The 24,192-nt window shown below is 35.8% G+C and overlaps 2 protein-coding genes across 29 annotated transcripts in view; one reads left to right on the plus strand and one right to left on the minus strand.

Moving 5' to 3' along the window:
* Positions 1–24,192, minus strand: part of ABCB1 (ATP binding cassette subfamily B member 1) — a 197,324-nt gene that overhangs the window by 141,658 nt on the left and 31,474 nt on the right. The window lies entirely within an intron of this gene.
* RUNDC3B (RUN domain containing 3B) overlaps positions 1–24,192 on the plus strand; it is a 150,927-nt gene that overhangs the window by 10,747 nt on the left and 115,988 nt on the right. For 15 of the 28 annotated variants that reach the window (XR_011539469.1, XR_011539471.1, XM_070617370.1 and 12 more), the window contains exon 2: positions 13,551–13,666. Coding sequence is in view for 14 of the 28 variants with exons in the window: in XM_070617356.1 (XP_070473457.1) it covers positions 13,551–13,666 (116 nt within the window). In the remaining 14 variants the exon portion in view is untranslated. Of the gene's footprint in view, positions 1–3,584; positions 3,673–12,431; positions 12,462–13,550; positions 13,667–24,192 lie in introns of all 28 variants that reach the window. The other 13 variants (XR_011539467.1, XR_011539468.1, XR_011539470.1 and 10 more) reach the window with 2 other exon arrangements.

The raw sequence follows: 24,192 nt of genomic DNA on the forward strand, positions 1-24,192 counted from the left end.
CCTTCTCTATCTGACTTATTTCACTTAACATAATTCCCTCAAGGTCCATCCATGTTGTTGCAAATGGGACGATTTTGTTCTTTTTTTACGGCTGAGTGGTATTCCATTGTGTATATATACCACATCTTCTTTATCCACTCATCAGTTGATGGGCACTTAGGTTGCTTCCACATCTTGGCTATTGTAAATAATGCTGCAATGAACATTGGGGTGCATGGGACTTTTGGAATTGCTGATTTCAAGCTCTTTGGATAGATACCCAGTAGTGGGATAGCTGGATCATATGGTAGTTCTATTTTTAATTATTTGAGAAATCTCCATACTGTTTTCCATAGTGGCTGTACCAGTTTGCATTCCCACCAACAGTGTATGAGGGTTCCTTTTTCTCCACAACCTCTCCAACATTTGTTACTATTTGTTTTAGTTAATTTTTGTCATTCTAATGGGTGTAAGGTAATATCTTAGTGTAGTTTTGATTTGCATTTCCCTGATGATCAGCGATGATGAACATCTTTTCGTGTGCCTATTGGCCATCTGTATATCTTCTTTTGAGAAATGTCTGTTCATGTCTCCTGCCCATTTTTTGATTGGGTTGTTTGATTTTTTGTTGTTGAGTTGTGTGAGTTCTTTATATATTATGGATATTAAGCCTTTGTCGGATGTATGACTTGCAAATATTTTTTCCCAGTTAGTGGGGTTTTTTTTGTTTCAATCCTGTTTTCCTTTGCCTTGAAGAAGCTCTTTAGTCTTATGAAGTCCCATTTGTTTATTCTTTCTATTGTTTCGCTTGTCTGAGAAGACATGGTGTCCGAAAAGATCCTTTTAATACTGATGTCAAAGAGTGTACTGCCTACGTTTTCTTGCAGAAGCCTTGTGGTTTCAGGTGTCACCTTTAGGTCTTTGATCCATTTTGAGTTTATTTTGGTGAATGGTGACAAAGAATAGTCAATTTTCATTCTTTTACATGTGGCTTTCCAGTTTTCCCAGCACCATTTGTTGAAAAGACTTTCTTTTCTCCATTGTATGCCCTCAGCTCCTCTGTCAAAGATTAGCTGTCCAGAGATGTGTGGTTTTATTTCTGGGCTTTCAATTCTGTTCCATTGATCTGTGCACCTGTTTTTGTACCAGTACCATGCTGTTTTGATTACTGTAGCTTTGTAGTATGTTTTGAAGTCAGGGATTGTGATGCCTCCAGCTTTGTTCTTTTTTCTCAGGATTGCTTTAGCAATTCGGAGTCTTTTTTTGCCCCATATGAATTTTAGGATTCTTTGTTCTATTTCTGTAAAGAATGTCATTGGGATTCTGATTGGCATTACATTGAACCTGTACATTGCTTTAGGTAGAATGGACATTTTAACTATGTTTATTCTTCCACCCATGTGCATGGAATGCCTTTCCATCTCTTTATGTCGTCATCCATTTCTTTCAGAAAAGCGTTGTAGTTTTTGTCGTATAGGTCTTTCACTTCCTTAGTTAAATTCACCCCGAGGTATTTTATTCTTTTTGTTGCAATTGTGAATGGAATTGTGTTCTTGAGTTCTTTTTCTGTTAGTTCATTGTTAGAGTATAGCAATGCTACTGATTTGTGTAAATTGATCCCATACCCTGCAACTTTTCTGTAGTTGTTGATTCTTTCTAAAAGTTTTCCAGTGGATTCTTTGGGGTTTTCTATATATAAGATCATGCCGTCTGCAAACAGCGAGAGTTTCACTTCTTCCCTCCCTATTTGGATTCCTTTTATTCCTTTTTCTTGCCTAATTGCTCTGGCTTTTGTTGTTGTTGTTTTTTTTTTGAGGAGGATTAGCCCTTCGCTAACATCCACTGCCAATCCTCCTCTGTTTGCTGAGGAAGATTGGCCCTGAGCTAACATCTGTGCCCATCTTCCTCTACTTTATATATGTGGGACACCTGTCACAGCATGGCTTGATAAGCAGTGTGTACATCCATGCCTGAGATCCAAACTGGTGAACCCCGGGCTGCTGAAGCAGAGTGTGCAAACTTAACTGCTATCCCACCAGACCAGGCCCTCAGTAAAGTATTTGTTTATTATTCCATTTATTCCACTATTCCAGTTTTTCTATGATCTTATTAGTCATATGTTCTTTTTCTATATATATATATATTTGATGTATATCCTTTTTCTGGCAGTTACTCATGATTTATCACCATCTAAAACAAATTTAACTTTTACTGCTTCTCCAGTAATGTCAGAACTATTTGTTCTCCCTCATCCTAAGACATACTTTTAAAATCTGTGTGTTTTAAATTCTGCAAGATTATTTTATTACTGTATTTTACACTCGTTATTCAGGGGATATCCATTTGTATTTACCGACATATTTACCCTTTTCATTGCTCTTCCATCAGTTTTGGGGAAATTTTGTCTGTTCTTACACTCCAATTACATGTATGTTAAACTCAGGCCCGGCTTGACTTATATTCTTTTCTGTATTTTCTATATTCTTTTTCTTTCTGTGTTTCAGTTTATATATTTTCTGTTGATTTTTCTTCTTGTTCATTAATCATATCTTCTCCCGTGTTTCATCTACTGTTTAACCCATCACATAAGTTTTCAATTCCAGATAGTTCTAGAATTTCTATTTGATTCTTTTTCTTTTAATAAAGATTGACACCTGAGCTAACGTCTGTTGCCAGTCTTCTTTTTTCTCCTTCTTTTCTGCAAAGCCCCCCAGTACATAGTTGTTTATATATTTGTAGGTCCTTCTGGTTGTGCTTTGTGGGACGCTGCTTCAGCATGGCCTGATGAGCAGTGCCATGTCCGTGCTCAGGATCTGAACCACCGAAACCCTGGGCTGCTCAAGCAGAGCATGCAAACTTAACCACTCGGCCACGGGGCCAGCCCCTATTTGATTCTTTTTTAATGGACTTGAATCCCCTGATTAAAATACCTATCTTTTCATCTATATCCTTCTTTTCCTTTATTCTCTTGAACATATTAATCATAGTTAAAGTTCTTATCATTGATTTAGAATATTTGGGTCATCTTTATATCTGTTTTTATTGTCTGTTTTCTTTCTCCCTCTCTCTTTTTGTCATGTAGCTTTTTGGCATGTCTAGAATTTTTTATCGAATGCCAGATAATATGTATTAGATTTTTTTTAGCTCTTTTATTGTTTTTTTGGTACTATTACACTTACCCTTTTGTTGACCATTATGTGTCAAAGTGTTCATCAGAACATAACAGGGGCCGGCCCGGTGGCACAGCAGTTAAGTTCATACGTTCCGCTTCTCAGTGGCCCGGGGTTCACCAGTTTGGATTCCGGGTGCAGACATGGTACTGCTTGGCAAAAGCCATGCTGTGGTAGGCGTTCCACGTATAAAGTAGAGGAAGGTGAGCATGGATACTAGCTCAGGGCCAGTCTTCCTCAGCAAAAAGAGGAGGATGTGCAGTAGTTAGCTAAGGGCTAATCTTCCTCAAAAAAAAAAAAAGAACATGACATCATAACATAGTAGAAAGAGACCACAGTAGAGTAAACAGATGGAATGTACCACCCAATCTGAGAAAAACATGGCCAAGAGCCCATGGCCAATAGTAGAGGATAGTGCTCACTCTTCTTTCCTAGTGTTATCTTCCTCCAGAAGATAGAGTGGTGGCTGATCACCTTCGTCCAGTCAGAGATTGTGCTGAATCCAGGCTGGATTTCAACCCTGGTAAGTCTCGGTCAGCCTATACTTTGCCCTTGCCCCTCCAGAGTTTCCATCCTAGATTTGGTGTATTTTCCAGCACTGTTTTTCTGGTAGTCCTAAACTATTATTTTGTCTTCTGAAACTAGCAAATCCTTCGTTGTGTTTTCCAGAGGCTTTCTGATTATGATTTTAGTCTCCTGATAAAGAGAATGTCATACTGTGTTTGAGGCTTTCCCAAGTCTCCTTCAAAAGCTTTACTGGTTTTTCTGTCCCCTACTAGCAACCTTCTGTGGGTACCAGACTCTGTCAGCACTCAGAATTGGCAGACGCTCCTGGGTAAAAGCAGCTGTAGCAGTCAGTTCACCTTTTTGAGCTTCCCACTCTCTGGAGCCTTAGTGCCTCTAATTATTGTTTCAGCAACATTTTGCATCCTTCGAACATAAGATTTCTGTAATCCCCACTCTCCCCAGTTTTTCTAGTTGTACTCTGTGGGAGCACTGGTCTACCATCCTGCTTGGAAGTGGAGATATGTTCCCACATTTTTCATCTTCCTGCTTAGTTTTAGTTTATGTAGTCAACTGATTATATTTTATATGTTCCCATAGGTAATCTCAAGTCTTTTCTGGAATAGGTTATGTAAGTAAACATAGCACTCATTATGCCATAATCTAATTATCTTTTTTGTCTTCTACTAGGATGTGAATTTCTCAAGTACAGGAATGGTAGTTTATTCAGCATCTAGTTTATTCTCAGCATCTAGTACCTAGTAAGCACGTTTATCAAATGAGGTAATTCTCGCTAATTGGTGAAGAATAATAGCAGTGGACCTTCTCGAAATAAAGTTGGGGCTGGCCCCGTGGCCGAGTGGTTGGCTTCTCATGCTCTGCTGCAGGTGGCCCAGTGTTTCGTTGGTTCGAATCCTGGATGCGGACATGGCACTGCTCATCGAACCACGCTGAGGCAGTGTCCCACATGCCACAACTAGAAGGACCCACAACGAAGAAAATGCAACTATGTACTGGGGGGCTTTGGGAAGAAAAAGGAAAAAAATAAAATCTTTAAAAAAATAAATAAAGTTGAAGGTTGAATTAAAGAATCATCCTCACTTGTTTTTAAAAAGTCACCCTAATGACTAATCTCTAATGATAATCAAGTTTTAGACATGTAACAGGTTCAGCAGTAGAATTTGCTTTCTTTTGAATGGAATTATACTAATTGAAATTTAATGTGGAAATGGAAAAATAAAAATTCATCTCTGCTAGTGTTTGAATAAAAAAAAAAAGAAGGACGAAGGCTGAACTAAATTAATGGATGTATTTTTGATATTTACTTTCCCAAAGCAATCTACTTTAGTTTTCTATTTTATACAAAACAATATTTAACAAAATTGGATAGAAATTCTAAAATGTATACTGTTTTGAAAATATTTTATGAAAAATAGAAAATGTATATAATGCACACATTTTCTTGTTTTTGCAAAATAAAATGACTTACCGTCCATTTTCTACAGTGATGGTGATTGTCTTTAGAAAAGGATAGGATAACAATATCCCCCAAATTTTCAAATTTAACATTTTATTTTGAAATTTTAAAATTTCTCTTAGTATTTACAATTATAAAACCAAGTCTTCTGTTATATTCCAGATGTAGTCTCAAAATTAATATTAGAAATACAATTTAAAATTTTTAAATTTTTTTTTTTAAAGATTTTATTTTTCCTTTTTCTCCCAAAGTCCCCCAGTAGTTAGTCGTGTATTTTTAGTTGTGGGTCCTTCTATAGCTGTGACATGTGGGATGCTGCCTCAGCATGGCCTGATGAGCGGTGCCATGTTCGTGCCCAGGATCCGAACCTGTGAAACCCTGGGCTGCCAAATGGAGCACTCAAACGTAACCACTCGGTCATGGGGTGGCCCCTAATAAATTTTTAAAAATCACAAAATATCTGTGTCTACCATCTGAAGAAAATGCATTATTTAACTTATATAATTCATGGAGAATATGCTTTTTTGGAGGAAAAATATTAGATTTAGTGTTTATGACTAAAAATGAAAGTTCTAATTAAAACAATTATTATTTGAATCAGATTTATTTTTAGTTAAGGCTAACATTGCCAGAATTCTAGCCCAAATACATCTAGTTTCAAAACCTCTGCTTTTCCTCTTATGCTGTGTTCCCTTGAGTGTCTATGACAGGTTGACTGGATCTAGCTTGTGTGTTTGTATTTGAGCCATAGAACCAGAAGCTGCGAGCCTTCATTTAGTTAGCATTTCTAGTGTTGATAAACCATGATCACTGTATGTTATGCTTTTTAAAAATCGACTTACATGCAGGCACCCAAATTCCTGCCTCCCTTTTTCTGTGCTTAGATGTTATTAACCCTATGTGGTAACATTTAGTAATTTTTGTATAAGCTAACACCTTATTAAATACTTTATATATGCTGTCTCCTTTAATCTTCACAGTTATTAGGTAATTGACAGCTGAGGAAACTGAGGTTCAGAGAGGTTAAGTGTCTTGACAAGGAATGAATAATAGCAGAGCCGGGCCTGAATCCAGGCCCTTCTGGTATCAAAGCCCGTGTTCTTCCTATTGTTGTACTGCTGCATTGAATATCTAATTTACTAGATTGTTTACCTATGTTAAAATACGTTACTTGAATATTTTCGTTTGTCATTGGAAAAGAACACTTGGGTTCCAAAGAGATATGTGATCCAAGTGTATAGTTAAAGTATGCTTTATTAAAATGACTTTAATTGGGAGTTCTTTCATATGAGATCGAGTTCATTTGTTTTAAGATGGGAGGTTTTCTTGGTTTGATAGCTTTCTAATTTTAGATGAATTTTTTTTTTGCAAAATTTCTTTTCCTTTTTTTTTTAAGATAGTGCTTCTAATGTTATTTCTCATTTTGAGCAATCTGCTATTATTAATCTGTTTATATAGCAATATAAGATGTTAATAATAGAATATCTCATCTTTAAGGTGCCTAGATTAACAATTTTTTCAAAGAAATTTTGATAGTACAGGCAGAGAAATATTTTAAAATATACTTCTCTCTCTCTCTTTTTAATTTTTACATTGAATAAAATTTTTAGAAATGGTAAATATTATGATAACAGAGAGTTTTAAGTTTCAGGGTACAAATTCCAGAGAAGATGGTTGAGACTTTTTTTTATGTGTTCCAATAAAAGTTTATTTACAGAAACAGGCAACTGATTAGACTTCGCCTGTGGACGACAGTCTGTAGACTCCTGCTAAAAGGATATGTGAAAAGTATTTTTTCTCATTATAAAATAATTAAAATTATAGAAAAATAAAGGGGAAGTACACATGATGGCTGGGAATTCTTAACTTGTATGATACTTGAAAAAAAGGCAAATAACTGATTCTAAAAGAATTTTTAGATTTCTCGTGTAAAATTTAAGAAAAGAAATAAGCCTTCCAGTGAACAGAAATCTGGATATTCTGCTCATTATCATCTGTAGTCACAGTTTTACATTATATTTGGGCTGGGTTGTGTCCTCTCTCTTGGCAGCCATCTCCTTGGTGATTATTGATGATGGATATTAGGATTAGCCAGCCCTAGTGGTCTAGTAGTCAGGAGTCACTGCTCTCACCGCTGTGGCCCGGGTTTGTTTCCCAGTCAAGGAACCACACCACCCTTCTCTCCATTGTCATACACTAGCTGCTGTGTGTTGCTCTCATGCTGAAAGCTAGGCCACCTGTATTTCAAATAGACACATTTCAGGTGAGCTTCCAGGCTAACAGACTAGGAAGACCTGGCCATCTGCTTTTGGGAAAATTGGCCCTGAAAACCTTATGCATAGCAGTGGAACACTGTCTGATATAGCGCTGGAAGGTGAGAAATGGAGCAGAAAGACTGGGCAGTTATGATGTACACCTGAAAGTTATTAATGTTATAATCCAAAGTTACTGCAATAAAAAGTAAAAAAGACTGAGCAGGTTTCAGCTCTACTATACATGGGATTGCTAGGTGTCAGAATTGACTTGACAGCACCACCACCAACAAAATTATATTAATGGCAGAGGATGGTTACCCTACCCCTTTGGTAAAGACTACTAGCAATAATAATATAAGGAATCTTGTAAATTTGGTGAGAAGTAGTAGAAAGAACTCTATCTCAGAATTTAGATACTTATGTTCCATTTAAAAATGTCACCGTTGGGCCAGTCCCAGTGGCCTAGTAGTTAAGTTTAGCACTCTGCTTCAATGGCCTGGGTTCGGTTCCTGGGTGCAGACCTACATCTCTGGTCAGTGGCCATGATGTGGTGGTGGTGGCGGCTCACATAGAAAAAGAGGAAGATTGGCAACAGATGTTAGCTCAGGGCAATCTTCGTTAGCAAAAAAATAAAAAAAAACTGTCACTCTTATGAATGACTGTAACTTTTCTGAACCCCTTTTAGTTTTGAAATGTGATGATTCTAGTTGCTTTTATGTACTTTAATTATCTTCAAATATAATTTTATGTGAAGGGATATAACAGTAAAGATAAGAAAATGTTTTGTGTGGAATTTGTTTTTTCTGAAGTGTATTTGATAAATGGTTAAGATTATGTAAGCTTGTTCTACAGGGTCGGGAGTACTTTTCTTTCCTACTTACTTACTCTGTATATATGCGAGTATATAACTGTATATTACTAATGCAGGGCCTCAAATATTAAAGGTGAATTTCCACTTTTTGAATAGTTTCTTTTCAATAGTGTAGAAATTTAACAAAATAATAATTTTATTTTTGATTTTGTCATATTTTTAGCTTTCTAATTATTTGTAGTTACAATTATGTTACAAATCTATGAACTATGGAAAGAATTAATTAAATATATGGGTGTAATGAAGATTTTTAAGTGTAGTTTGGAAACTGTCTAATTTTTCTTGGTGTGTTGCCAAAGGAAAAATGGTAGTTCATGCTTTCTTAGGTTTGAAGGCTTTACTCATAATCATTATTTCTTATGTCAAAGCTAACAAAAATTTCCTTGGGATGTTGAAGGTGGGAAAGAGAATCTTTTAAACCAGAGACATTTCAAAAATTGCACTTAATTATAGGACCCTTTTATGTAAATTTTTGATTTTTTAATTCTTATGTAAAAGCTGTTATTTAGACTTGATTTGGTATTTTTAGACATTCATCAAATTGTCATTTCATTATTTTAAAATCAGTCCTCTTCAGGAAAGAGATGACTAATATTAATGTCATCGTTATCAGGAAATAGCTCGGCATCTGTGTGATATTCTTGAGATGTACTGAAATTTTTTTTACAAGTTTGGTTTTTCTAGCACATCTTAGGTAGTTACTGTGTTATGGAGAAAAGATTCTCATTATTCTGGCACAGCGGAGCTAGCTACATGATTCTAGAGAAGTAAGTGTTGTGTGGGAAGACTTGGCTAGCTAGGAGTAAAACATGGACTCTAAGGAACTAATTTGCCTTCTGAAATTTTGATTTGTCTTGACAGGAGGAAAGCAGGATATAGATGATGAAGTAAAGCTGGGAAACATTCTTTTTCATTATTAACCTTGGTATTTTAGAAATTATTTAAAATGCTTTGTCACCCTTAAATATCTTCATGCTTAGAAATAACAGAAATTCTGTCTAATGATATGCTTTGGGATGTTTGGACTTTGCTTTTGTTTTAGTTTTTAGTCAGATGTTGGGTTTAAAGTAATTTAGTGCTTCTGAGATTGACCATCTAAGGTTTTTGTCATGCAGATAGTATCTTCTATAGAATATAATTGATAACATGATAAAAAGGCTCATGCCTTTTGTTGACTACCACTTGATCTGTATATGGCCCTTGATGCTGCAAAAATATATGTCTGACTATCCATGGCTTTTTTTTCCCATTGCAGTTTACAAAGGACATCATTTGTTAGGTAATTTTGTATTATTCCTGGAGGACAATAGCAACTAGCCAAACCTTAGCAGACTGCTACAGGTGGAGATTGAGTTCTAACCTACCTCTTTTTTGATGCAATAAGCACTTTATTACTTTTATCTTTAAATGTGATTTTCAGTTCATTTCACCAACGTGCCGTACTTTCATAGATGACATAATTTTTTAAGGCAGTAGGCTACTCCTACCTTGAATGTGATTGCAGAGTCAGCTTTTCCATTCCATTTGACCTAATCAAGATTAGAGAGAAACTTACAAACATTCAGAAGTTTCCTTCTCTTTAGGTCAAAGGTGGAGGTGGAGACTGTGTGGGTTTGTTTTAATTCATTCTAAGAATACTTCCTATTTTATTCTCTCACTGAATAAGAACATTATACTTATTTATTATTATTAAGAGTTTGCTGAGGATTGGCAGCATTTTTCTCTTATATTGTCAATGAAATGGACGTAGGAAACAAAAAAAAAATTTGAGGTCCCTCGGTAGTCAGGTTTTTGTTTACCTTCTTTTTGTTTCTATTCATTTGCTCACGCATTACATCTATTTATCTAACTTGACTGTCTTCTAGGTACAAGAGACCAACTTCATCAGTGTTACTTCCTAGATATTCTTTTCCTCTCTTTTACATAATGGCTTCTTTCATTATGTTCCAGTTGCTGTTACAGGGGTACTATGTATCTGAATGTTAATCTATCTCAGCCTTTCTCAGTCAGGGTTATTCATCTGACCCAAAGAAGACTGAAAATTATTTGAGTAACTATTTTCCTAAATCTCTCTCAAGGATATAATTACTACCATTTTAGCTGCATAGGAGAAAATTACTTCATTACATATAAATAATGCCTTAGGATACTGGTTCTCAAAGTGTACTCTGGAACCCAGACCCTTTCAGAGGTCTGAAAGATCAAAATTATTTTCTTAACAATTCTAAGACATTATTTACCTTTTTGTTCTCATTCTTTAACAAGTGTACAGGGGAGTTTTCCAGAGGCTACATGGTAGGTAGTCTTGGAATAGATTGAGGGGGCCGGCCCCGTGGCCAAGTAGTTAAGTTCGCACGTTCCGCTCCGGTGGCCCAGGGTTTCACCAGTTTGGATCCAGGGCCTGGACATGGCACCACTCCTCAGGCCACGTTGAGGTGGCATCCCACATGCCACAACTAGAACGACCCACAACTAAAATATACAACTATGTACTGGGGGGATTGGGGGAGGGAAGAAAGCAGAAAAAAAAATAGATTGAATGCAGAAGTAGATAGAAGAATTTAGTTATTTTCTATTAAACACAACATTACAGATATTTGCAAAGATGTAAAACAATGCTTTTCTTGCCATTTCTTTTGTTGTATTGGAAGATAATAGTTTTCCTAAAAATAGATTGTCTTTGCTAATGTGTAATGGGTTTAATTTTTTCTAATTAATTAATACATAAATGAGGCAGTCCTCACTTTGCACAGTTCCAAAATGCACTAATTTAACTTACTACAGTTTAGTAAAATAATACCAGTTCCACAATGTAGTTCCAATTTGACTACCACCGTGTATTAACTGCATAATTAACTGTGTGAATAATTGCATAAAATAAATTTTGCTGCTAGCTCTTTAGTCCACAGATCACTCTGTAAATAACAAAGGCACATCATGATCAGTGACCAATCACCTCACTTCTTTCAAAGTTTGTCTAGGATTGGTCACTATTTATCTTTATTAGTTCATGCACACAAATCAAAGCCTGTAATTGTGTTACCTCTTTGTCTCCTAGTGATAATCCCACTTTTTTTATGAAATGGATAATTGGAAGAGTGAATTAGCCACCAAAAATAAAAGTATGGCAAAGAAATGGAAAGCGATAATGCTGAAAGTGAAATTTGAACATAAATGGAACATGTGGAACATAAATGGAGTTACAGAAGAAATAATCATGGAAATGTTGACAGTGCTGCTGTTAAGAGAATTTAAGATATACAGCCAGAGGAACTTAGGGTGAACATATTGATATAAATGAGCAAAGTGGTCATGACAAAAGATGATGATGTCCCAGAGGAAGTGACTCTGGCAAACCAGTTCTCATAGAATCTCTCAGAGATTTTCACAACTTTGAAAGTGCAAAGGATAAAATGTTAGGAGATGATCCCAGTTTAGGAAGGAATATGACAGTTGACCAAGATATAGGAAATATGCTCACTCCATGCAATGAGAAGAAGGCAGGCACTGTTCAAACTACTCTTGATAAGTTTGTTTTGTGTGTGTGTGAGAGGAAACTTCGCCTTGAGCTAACATCTGTTGCCAATCCTCCTCTTTTTTTTTTTTTTGCTTGAGAAGGATTAGCTCTGAGCTAACGTCTTCACCAGTCTTCCTCCACTTTGTATCTGGGATGTCTCTACAGCATGGGTGATGAGTGGTATAGATCTGCACCTGGGATCCGAATCCGTGAATCCAGGCCCCCAAAGTGGAACCTGCAGAACTTTAACCACTCGGTCGCAGGGCTGGCCCCTTGATGAGTTTTTTATAAAGAAGACATAAAATTCTCAATGTTTCTGATGTTTTAAATTACAGTGTACTAAATAAATGTTCTACTATTTTTCTTTTTTTAAACTTTGTAAATACCAGTAATGTTTAATGTTTTGACAAAATTTGTAAAAATCACAGAACAATTGTAATTCTTTACATTGATTATTAAGATCACTTTGTATGGTTTCAGCTTGCACAATCATTTTTTATGGTCCTGCCCTACGGTACAAAGTGAAGACTGCCTGTGTTCAAAAACTTCCCCCATTTAATTTTTAATATAGTAAATATTGATGGATATGTCATATAAACAAATATCTTTATATTTCCCCTTATGCTTGTCTCCTGTATTTTCTGTCCTGGTTGAATAGTATAACCACCAAGCCTAAGCCTAAGAAACAGTGAGTACTCCTATATCTCCCTCATAGTTTACATTTCTCATTGTTTAATAGCTCTCATAATTATTCTGTTCTCTTCATTCCCCACTGACTGTCTTTACTTAGGCACTCATCTGTTCCCCTTTATAGGGTATGACTATAAAGGGATAGCATAGGGGAATTGCTTAGGAGGCAGAACTGTTCTGAATCCTGATTTTGATGGTAGTTACGTGAATGAATACATGTTAAAAATCATAAACTTTTTTTTTGTCTTGTCATGATATTGGAATTTGTGTTTGGCATTCTTTCAAAATAGGGCTTACAAATGAATCGATAAGTACTTACTGAATATGGTGTTCAAGGCATTGTCCTATGTGCTGAGAAAAATATAAACATAAAGAAGATATGTTTCTGCCCCAGAGGAATTTATATTCTAATAAGAGATAGACAACACAAATAGCAGTAAGATAAATTATAATTGTCTCTTAAGGGAGACACATGCAAAATGCTAGCTTGTGCTAAGAATTTGTAGGAGGATAATTATTCATTGAAGAGATGGCATTTGAGCTGAGTCTTGGAAAATGCATTGATTTTTGGCGGTGAAAAAAGGGAGACAAAGGACATTCTGATGAGAAGAAAAAATATAGCGTACTTTACAGATTTGTAAGTTTTCTTATTTATAGCTCGTAAAAACTTTGGATCTATACTTCATGAATACTCACATCCTATTTTATTCAGTTTTGTGCTCCAAAACTCTTAAAAACTTTTGGATCTGATACTCAAATTTCTTATAAGTGGTATAATGGCTTTTGAGTATTTTGGAGTTAATAATTTAGGTCATTTTTTAATTCTGATTTTAGTGGCTGTGAGGAAGGTGAACTATTCCTAAGTCTTAGTGTAGTCAATAGATAGTAAAGATATAAGTGAAAAGCCTGATATTTCTGTAACATTTTCTATCTACAGAGTGAATTTGAATAAATGGAGTTTTCAGAGTATAATCTTTTAAAGTATTTATATAATACTTCCCAAAATTGATTTCTTCTGTTTTTCCCTACTTAGGTAAATGAATCAACTCTGTTTAAAAGCAATAATAATAACCCTTTTTTTCCATAGGTTTTCTGTGAAGACCCTGATTGATCGGTCCTGCTTTGAGACAATTGATGATTCTTCTCCTGAATTTAACAATTTTGCAGCTATTTTGGAACAGATTCTAAGTCACCGGCTAAAAGGTAACATTTCTAATGTATTATTTATTCTCCTTACAGCTCTTTTTTTTAATAAGATTGAAATTTTAGAAACCATATAATCGGTGTGATTTAGAGAGCAGCCATGCCACATCTTGAGAAACATGAAACTGATTGTAGAATGCCTAATCTTTTGCCTATGTCGCTGGAAAGGAATCTCTATTCTCAGATTTATACCCATTTCTGGGTTGCATTATAATATTGAGTGTATTAATTGCCATGTACAAGGACTGAGTCATTTTCTGTAAGTAATTAAAGTAAAAACTTAAATTAAGGTGACCCATCTTCAAAGGTTACTAGATAGTATTTTCTTTTGCTAGGGAAGATTGGCCCTGAGCTTACATCTGTTGCCAATCTTCCTCTTATTTTTCGCTTGAGGAAGATTAGCCATAAGGTAACATCTGTGCCAGTCTTCCTCTATTTTATATGTGGCTTGCTGCCACAGCATGGCTGATGAGTGGTGTATGTCTGTGCCTGGGATCCGAACCCACAAACCCCAGGCCACTGAAGCAGTATGAACTGAAGTCAACCACTATGCCACGGGACCGATCCCTAGATGGTATTTTAATCAATTTATAAACAAGCATCCTGGCATTAAGTTTGTTTGCTTAATCTCTTACTTCATTAAACTGCAGAATCTTTGAAAATTTTTTATCAACAAGTAGGTTAAGAAAGAGGTGTGTAAAAGAGATGCTTGACTTTGGTTTTCTTAAAATCAGTAAATATACTGAAATCAGAAACAGAGATCTCTTAAAATGTAAAAGGGAAAATAGGAGCTATGTTCTCTCAGGATTATAAAATATTTTTAAGCTAAAAATATATGTCTGGGGGGGAGCTGGCCCTGTGGCCGAGTGGTTAGGTTTGTGCGCTCCACTGCAGGCAGCCCAGTGTTTTGTTGGTTTGAATCCTGGGTGCGGACATGGCACTGCTCATCAAACCACGCTGAGGCAGCGTCCCACATGCCACAACTAGAAGGACCCACAACGAAGATTATACAGCTATGTACCAGGGGGCTTTGGGGAGAAAAAGGAAAAAATAAAAAAATCTAAAAAAATATATATATGTATCTGGGGGCCGGCCCAGTGGCATAGTGGTTAAGTTCATGTGCTGCTCTTTGGCGGCCCAGGTTGTCACAGGCGCAGACCTACACACCTCTCATCAAGCCATGCTGTCGTGGTGATCCACATACAAAATAGAGGAAGATTGGCACAGATGTTAGCTCAAGGACAATCTTCCTCAAGTAAAAAGAGGAAGATCAGCAACAGATGTTAGCTCAGGGCCAATCTTCCTCACCAAAAAATGAAAAATAATAATATATATCTGTAAAATATAACTGATAACATCAAGAAATATTATGTAGCATAAATCTTAGTAACAATAAATAATAACTTTATCACGTTAATTTTGGTATCTAGTCTTCCTAAAGGGAACTTGATCATTGGATATTTTCACTTAAGTTTTTATTATCTAAACAGTTTTAATGATATAGTTTCAAATTAGTAATCTGCTTTAGTGATGTAACTTATGAGAGTCTCAAATTTAATCTGAAGGTTAATTTTCGATGCTGAAGGCATTCAGTTTTACTCTAAGTATTTTAGTTGAGCAGTCCTATGGGCTTATAACAAAGGGTTGAATTTAATTACATGGGGAAACAAAATCTGAATTCAGTCAGTCCTTTTCAGTTTAAAATGGGGTCCATAAAATCACTGATGCTTTTTTGTTAAATGTTGATTATTTTCCATTTAAAAAGGGTTATTTAAAAAATTTTTGGTGTTCTGTCTTTTCTAAATTTTCTGTCATGAATATGTTACTTTTTATAAGAAAATAAGTTTTTATAAAAGCAAAGGGTATGAGTATTTTGAGATGTTGTGGTTACTATATTGTGTGGTAATCATATTTTTAAATTTTCTATATACATTTATAAGTAATACCTGACTGAAAAACACATGTAATAGAGTTTGATGTGTCTTAATGTTTACAAGTGTTCCCCTGATTTGGTATACCATTTGGCATATGATTCACTCACAGAATACATAAATAACTATCAACAGAAAACAGACCATGTTGCTGTCTCCATGCTGAGTGATTGGGTAGACTCATTACCAGATAAGTGAACCGCTCCTGCATGTCTATCTGCCATCTTCTGAGTCATACCTGAGCAAAATCTAGATCATACACCTTTTGAGTGACTTCTTAACAATGACTGTTATTTCTGAGAAGTCAACATACTACTACTTTGAAAATAGAATCTCTAGTTAATTTATAGATAAGAATTCCATTAGCATTACTAAGGTAGTAATAAAGATGATACGGTGAGATTTGTGTTAATTTTTTAAGCTATTTAAGATTAAGAATTCAAAACATGCTTTTGGAAAACGTTCCTGTATATCAACCATTGTGGTCACTGTTATTAGTATAGGTATGAATCCTGAAATGATCTACAACTTTCGAGATCAGGTATTTTAAAGATTCAAGTGTTTAGACACTTTTCTATATTATTTCCCATTTTTTAGTATTCTAATATATAACAAATTGCTTTTACTTTTGGAGAAATTATATGGTTATTTTGATAGTACAGTATTCACTTAAAATTTAGTTATTTAACAACTAATTTTTCCAATGTTTTTCTTTATAGAAGTACAAATTTAAAATGAATAACTTCATGGGTTTTTAAGATTTACTTTTCTCCAGGTATTTTTTATTTTTGAAATAAAAGGGCATTTAGTTTAAATATTAAGTTTTTCTAGAGAAAGATAAAATCCCCCCCCAGGCGCAGTATAGGTTCTGCTGACGTGGATTGAGTGGAGAGCTGAAACAGTCATCTACCTAATTCTAGAATCCCCAGTATTGAAGAACAGGAGGCTTTAAAAATCACATACGTTAATCTTGTTTGCAGTAATCCCTCAATAAGATGATGATCTTACTTTTCTGGAATATGGCTGAGAACTAGGAATTAATCACAGAATATAGCCTTCAAAGAGACCTTGGTTCAGGTCTTCAGTAATTTTTGAACGTTTATTTTGTTGGTTTTTTCTTTTTTGAGGAAGATTAGCTCTGAGCTAACTTCTTCTGCCATCCTCCTCTTTTTGCTGAGGAAGACTGGCCCTGAGCTAACATTTGTGCCCATCTTCCTCTACTTTATATGTGGGACGCCTACCACAGCATGGCTTGCCAAGCGGTGCCATGTCTGCACCCAGGATCCGAACCGGTGAACCCCGGGCCTCTGATGCAGAACGTGCGAACTTAACCGCGATGCCACTGGGCCAGCACCTGAACCTTTATTTATTTTAAAGCATAATCTTTCTCCCCACCCTATTCCCACCTCCCCTAATAAAAGCCACTGCAGATGCTAGATCTATAAGTGGAACATTTTGTTGAAGCAGGATGGGGAAATCAGTCCTTTTTCCTCCTCAGCAGCAGTCGCACCTCTCCCTGCAACTCCACAGCACCACTTGAGGTAGTGCCATGGATCATGGATTAAAAGTCACTACTCAAGTCTCTCTCCTATTGAAGTAATCCACTCAACGATATTTCTAACTGGGGGACATACAGTCTTTGTTTTAATACTTCTGATATCTGGGAATGTAGGATAGTAAAACAGTCCATCACATTTTGGGGCAGTTTGGATTGTTAGAAAATTCTTATGTATATAAAGTGAACCTATCTGACTGTGCTTTGATCTGTTTTCTGCCACTTATTTCAATTGTGAGCCTAATAAATGTAAGAAGATTGCTATTATATAACCCTTTCCTTCGGTTCCCCTTTTTCTTTCTTCCAAGTAAGTTATCTCTAGTTTCTTCAATCTTCTGGAACCCCATAATCTTATTCTTCTGGTTTGTCACTGGTTTGTTAGTATTGCTCTTAAAATCTGGTACTCAGAGCTGAGTAAAGTACTTTAGATAGGCTAACCTCTGTATTTGTTAGAATTTAAGATTACGTTGACATTTTGATTCCCACTTTATACGTTTGGTTCACGTTGAAATTAAGGCCAAGTAGAATCTCAAGGCTTTTTAAAAATTGAACTATTGCTTGTCTTATGTTTTGTGTTCTCTAAATTAGCTGCCTGAGCTCAAGTTTAGTAGGGATATCAAACTTTGTCATCCACTTTAGAGATGGATGAGGTGGCTGTAAAAATGAAATTTAGGAGCACTTCTGCTTCCAGGAAGATGAAGTGAACATACTTTTCACTATTTCTCCTACTAAGTAGAACCCCAAACCCCGGATATTATGTATAAAACAAACACAAGAAGACTCTGAAAGGTAGAGAGAAGGAAGACTGTCTAGGGATTTCAGGACCTTAGGAAGGATGTGGTGGCTTCCTTGGATTTTCTGGTTGCCTTTTATATCCAAAACTGTGTATTTGGTGAGCCAATAGCCTACAAATGTCAACGGGTGCGAAAAAACAGTCCCAAGAAGGACCTGCTCTCTCTAGCTAAAGGTCCAGGAATAGAATAACTTAGCATGACAGAAAATTTTTAGACAATATCTGCTCTACTTTAGCCAAATACCACAGGAAAACTGTGGCACTATCTGCACCCAGGCCAGAAAAAGCTGAGTAGGGAACCTGGAATTCCACTTTCATGAGGCTATAACAGAGTGTCCCAACACCACCATCAGATTGGTATCAGAGAAGGCCAAGCAGAGAGCTGAGACTTCTTTCCTCCTAGCTAGCTAGTTGTGAGCCTTTTCTCCTCATCTACCCCCATACTGTGTTAACGGAGAGCCTGGACTTCTGTCCCTACCTAGCAATAATGTGTTGCTTCCCTGACATGCTTGGAAGTTGTGTCAGAAGAGGCCTTTTGGAGAGTTATGGCTTTCATTATCACCCAGTGGTAATGAGGCTACCCCCAGTACATTGTCAATGGAGACCATTCAGGAAGCCTGAACTCCACCTCCACCCAGCAGTAATGAGGATTCCCCCCTCAAGTGTCAATGGAAGCCAACTGGGAAACTTGGACTTCTCCCTTTACTTGGCAGTGGTGAAGCAGTACCCCCGACCTTCCCTTGCCGGAGCTGTCATAAAAAGCCAGTTAAAACGGAAAGTTTAAATACAGTTCAGAGTCTCATAACATAATATGAACATGTCCAAGTTTCATTTGAAGATCATTTGTCAAACCAAGAACCAGGAAGATCTCAAATTGCATGACAAAAGATCATCAATAGATGTCAACACTGAGGTAACAGAGGAGTTAGAATTACTGACAAAGATCAGAAATCTATCATGATATAAATGCTTCAGTGAGGAATTACAGACGTGCTTGAAGCAAATAAAAAAATTAGAAAACCTCAGCAAAGACATAGAAGATATAAAGAAGCAAATGGAAATTTTGACACTGAAAAATACAAAACCAAAATAAAATGCTCAGTAGATGGGCTCAACAGGAAAATGGAGGGGACAGAGGAAAGAATCAGTGAACTGAAAGACAGAACAATAGAAATTTCTTAATCTAAATAACAGAGAGTAAAAGTAGTCTAAAAATAGAAAGTAGACTAAAAAAATGAACAGAGCCTTAGGGACTTCTGGAACTATAACAAAAGATTTACCATTCCTGTCATCAGAGTCCTTGAAGGAGAGCAGAAAGAGAAGGGGACTGAAAATATACTCAAAGAAGTAATGGCTCTAAATTTCCTGAATTTGGCAAGAGATGTAAATGTATAGATTCAAGAAAGTGAATCACAAACAGTAAATCCAAGGAGATCTGTGCTAAGATGCATCATAATTAAACTTTTGAGAAATAAAGACAAAGAAAAAAATGTTGAAAGTAGCCAGAGAAAAACAACACCCTTTCTATAAGGGTAAAACAATTTGAATGATAGCATACTTCTCACCAGAAACCGTGAAAGCACCTATTTCAAGAGCTGAAAGAGAAATGCCAACATAGAAGCCTATATACAGCAGAATTATTCTTCAGAAATGAAAGGAAAATCGAGACATTCTCAGATGGAAGAAAACCCAGGAAATTCGTCACCAGCCAACTTACCCTAAAATAATGGCTAAAGAACCTTCTTTAAGCAGAAGGGAGATGATAAAAGAGGAAACTTTTGGAAAGAAGAAAGAACATGGTAAACAAAAATGTGGGTAAATAGAATAGGCTTTCTATTATTTTTAGTTTTCTGTTTGTTCCCTCTGTTTTTGGTTTCTGTTTTCTTTTTCCTGTCTTCCTGTGGATTACTTGAACAAATTCTTAGAATTCAGTTTTTATTTATCTGTAGTGTTTTTGAGTGTATCTCTTTGTATAGATTTTTTAGTGTTTGCTCTAGGTATTACATTATATATACATAACACAGTATCCTGGTGTCATCATTTTCCAGTCTGAAATTTAAAAACCTTTCCTTTCTTCATGTCCCTTTACTCTCCCCCATTAATAATATAATTGTCTTAAACATTTCCCCTACAATGTTTAGAACCACACTAGACAGTGTTATAATTTTTGTTTCCACTATCAAACTTAGTTTAGAAAACTCAAGAGGAGAAGGCAAGCATATTGTTTCTGGTTGCTCATTTGTCTGGCACACAGTCTGGGGGAGTCAGGGGAACTTGCTGCTGTGTCATTTCTTGGGTTCCAAGGTCCCTAGCCAGTCTTCCTTTTGTTCTCCACCTTCAAAATCTCCATATGTTTGCTTTATATATAATGACAAGGGCTTTTAGTTGTATGTAGAGGGAAAACAGTGCATCTACTTTATTTTGTCTGGATCCAGAAGTCTCCTTTAATTTTTTTTTGTGAGGAAGATTTGCTTTGAGCTAACATCTGTTGCCAATCTTCCTCTTTTTTTGCTTCAGGAAGATTAGTCCTGAGATAACAACATCTATGCCAGTCTTCCTCTATTTTGGATGTGGGTTGCCACTACAGCATGGCCAGTGAGTGGTATAGGTCCACGCCTGGGATCTGAACCTGTGAACCTGGGCTGCAACTAACCAGAGATTAAGTGGAGCCCATAGGATTTAACCACTATGCTGCGGGGCCAGCCCCTCCCTTAATTTTTGAATGTGAAAAATTACATCAACATTTTTTCTAATGTTAAATAAGTGATATATTCTTGGGATAAATCCAACTTGAGCTTCATGTACTGTTTTAATATACTCTGCCAGATTTAGAATTTAGTTTGCTAATATTTTAGGAGTTTTGGTTCTGTGTTTATAAGTAAAATGTGTCCATAATTTTTCTGTTTTGTGCTTGTTTTGGCTTTGTTATAAAGATTATATTAGCCTCATTAAATGAATTTGAGGTGTTTTATCTTCTTCTATTATCTGGAAGAATTGTGCATAAGCTTGGAATTGTCTGTTAGGTAGAGTATGCCACTAAAACCTCTGGGTCAAGTGGTTTGTGTGTGTGTGTGTGCGTGCGCACGCACATACACGCTTTAATTACTAATTCACTTCTTTAATGCTTATAGCCCTGTTTAGCTTGTTGATTTCTCCTCTTCTATATTCCATTCTACAGTTGTCAGTTTCTTCTGTGTCCTCTTAATCATTTAATCTCTAGTTAGTTGCAGTTTTTCCTTTCAGTGTGACACACTTTAAAAAGGTAAATTCAACTGAATGATTTTAAACAGTTAAACCTCACTGAAGAGATCCAAAGACTAAAACTTAAGGGACATATTCATATATTTATAACGTTAAAAGCTAAGATTCTGTTTTTTAAAAAAACCTGCTTCCTACCCTCATCGCCTGCCAGCCATCCTCCTACTCTAAAGGGTATGGTGTATTTCATTCAGGCTCCTGTTAAGGAGTGAAACAAAAATTATTTTCCACACAAATCTCGGCTAGTTAGTAGTCCCCTTTAGCATCCCCAATATTGATTATTAGTTCTTTTTCTCTTTTTTCATGAGCAGTATTGTCAGAGGTTTCTCAATTTTATTACTTTCAAATAACCAACTTATGGCTTTATTGATCATTTATGTATGCTAATGACATTATTATTTCCTACATTATATATCTTCTTTGAGCGTATTCTGTTTATGTTGGACTCAGCAGGTTAATTTTCAGCCTTCTCTCTAAGTACTGCTTTGGCTACATTTATAAGTTTGGATATGTAATATTTTCATTAATATGCATTTTGAAGTAATTTCTACTTTTCATTATTTCTTCTTTTGGTTATGTGTTATTTGAAAGTTTATCTTTAATGTTTCTTTTTTTTTTTAAGATTTTTTAATTTTACTTTTCCTTTTTCTCCCCAAAGCCCCCTGGTACATAGTTCTGTATTTTTAGTTGTGGGTCCTTCTAGTTGTGGCATGTGGGATGCCGCCTCAGCATGGCTTGATGAGCGGTGCTATGTCCGTGCCCAGGATTTGAATCGGCGAAACTGGGCCACCAAAGCGGAGTGCACGAACTTAACCACTCGGCCACAGGGCCGGCCCTAATATTTCTTAAAATATAAATTTTTATCTTTTCATTTTTACTTCTGTGTTAATTAAACTATAGTCAGAAAATTTAGTTTGTATGGCAAATTTTTTGAAATTTGTAAGATTTGCTTAATGACCTAGCTTATAGTTAGTTTTAGTAAATATTCCGTTTTCAGAAGAATGTGTATTCTCTAATTGTTGATTATGTTTTTCGAATGTTATTCACATTTTTGTTGGCTTGATATATTAATAACTTAGAAATTTTGAACTATTTTGTTATTCTGACATTTATCATGTTATTCTTATATCTGTTTTTGCTTTCTATGTTATGGGTCTATTTTGGTGCATTCAGCTTTAGGGTTTTTATCGGTTACCTTATTTTCTGTTTATTTTTCATTTTTGGCCACAGAAATTTAAAGAATTCTGTGAGTTTTTTTGGTGTGTTTGCTATGTTTTAAAGTATATTTATTATATTTTATCCAGCATTTCTAATTATCTGTTGTTTTGTGTTGTGTAGCAGAAAGATTTTCCTAAAATACCATGTTTTCCACTCCATGGACAAATTATTACTGTCTCTAAAGAGAGTTCCAAAACTTTGTCTTCTTTTCTTCTTTGAAGGTTGTCCTTGCCCTTTGTTGTTGATTTGGGTGAACAGTTAAATTTAATGGGCAAAGTATGTAATGTTGATGTAAAACAAGTGTGGCTTAGTTTTAGGTATTCATTAGTTCCTTTTAGATAGGAACTCTATTGTCATGTAATTTAAAAAAAATTTTTCATTAAAAAATACTCAGACTTATGTATCTATGTATATTATATGTTATATCAAACATGCTATAATATCACTATATTATATATTAGTATTTATGTGATACAGTATATGTTGTATTATATATGTATTTTTAAGTTTACACACCCCCTTTTTCCTGTATCCCTCTCTTTACATAAATCCACCCATTTACATCCTCTAGCCTAGGATTTTAATTACTTTTTTGTTCCTTTAGATACAGGTTCTTTTCTACTTGAGCTTGAAGTCTACTCCTGGTTATTACCCATTGAAGATGTTATTTGAGTAACCATTTCATTTTCCAGCTCAGCTGCATTCTTCCTTCTGTTTCCTCTTTATTTCCTTCTGTCTAGACCAGTTCTTAATAAGCTTTTCCTACAGGTGTTTTTTTCTCCTTCCTCTGCTATGTGTTACTGCATTCTGAACTCTCCATTTCATTTTTCTTATTTCTGGAAAATTTGCTAAGAAAACTTTGCTTATGTTTGTACTGCATTCTTTTTTATATAGCATGGGTCCTGTTTATCTTATGTCTTTTAGTATGCTGTAAATTTTATCACATTAGAGCCTTCAAAAGTTGCTATTGAAAAAGCTGAGTGAACATATCGTGCTAGCCAAGATAGAGTAAGTCTGCTACTATCCTAACTCTCTGTCTTAGTCTGCTCAGGCTGCTATAACAAAATGCCACAGACTGGGTGACTTAAACAACAGAAATTTATTTCTCGCAGTTCTGGAGGCTGCTAAGTCCAAGACAAAGGAGCTGGCTGATTCAGATTCTGGTGAGAACTCTTTTCATGGCTCGTAGATGTTAGCCGCTTTCTGTGTTCTCATATGACAGAAAGAGAGAGCGAGAGTTCTCTGGTGTTCCTTCTTACAAGGACACTAATCCTATCGAATTAGGGCCTCACCCTTATGATCTTATTTAACCTTAATTACCTCCTTATAGACTCTATCTTTAAATACAGTCATATGGCATTAACATATGACTTTGGGGGGAACATAATTCAGTTCATAGCATTCACCTACTGATAGCAGATAAAAACTCTGTGTAGAATATAAAAAGCAACTGCTTGTCTTCTTTGAAAAGTAAACAATAGCAGCCACATTGGGGAGAGATATCAAAATTTGAAGAAATATTATAGAAATAAGTATCCTGTGTATTTTTTTCCCTCCTATAGCCTCAGCTTTAACTTAAGGGGGCCTCGGTCCTTATTTGTGCTGTGGATACAGACAGCAGAAACTCTAACAGTAACTTTCTCTTTCTGGCCAGAGGATCAGGAAAAGGAATCTTTGTGAGCCAGAGAGCATGAGGGGCTTCCCATTTCCCTTTTTTCTTGCTGCTTCTACACAAAAGCAGCTTGAGTTGCCCAGAACTGTGCAACAGTGT

Source organism: Equus przewalskii, chromosome 4 (genome assembly GCF_037783145.1).
Source record: "Equus przewalskii isolate Varuska chromosome 4, EquPr2, whole genome shotgun sequence".
In the NCBI taxonomy this organism is placed as follows: domain Eukaryota; kingdom Metazoa; phylum Chordata; class Mammalia; order Perissodactyla; family Equidae; genus Equus; species Equus przewalskii.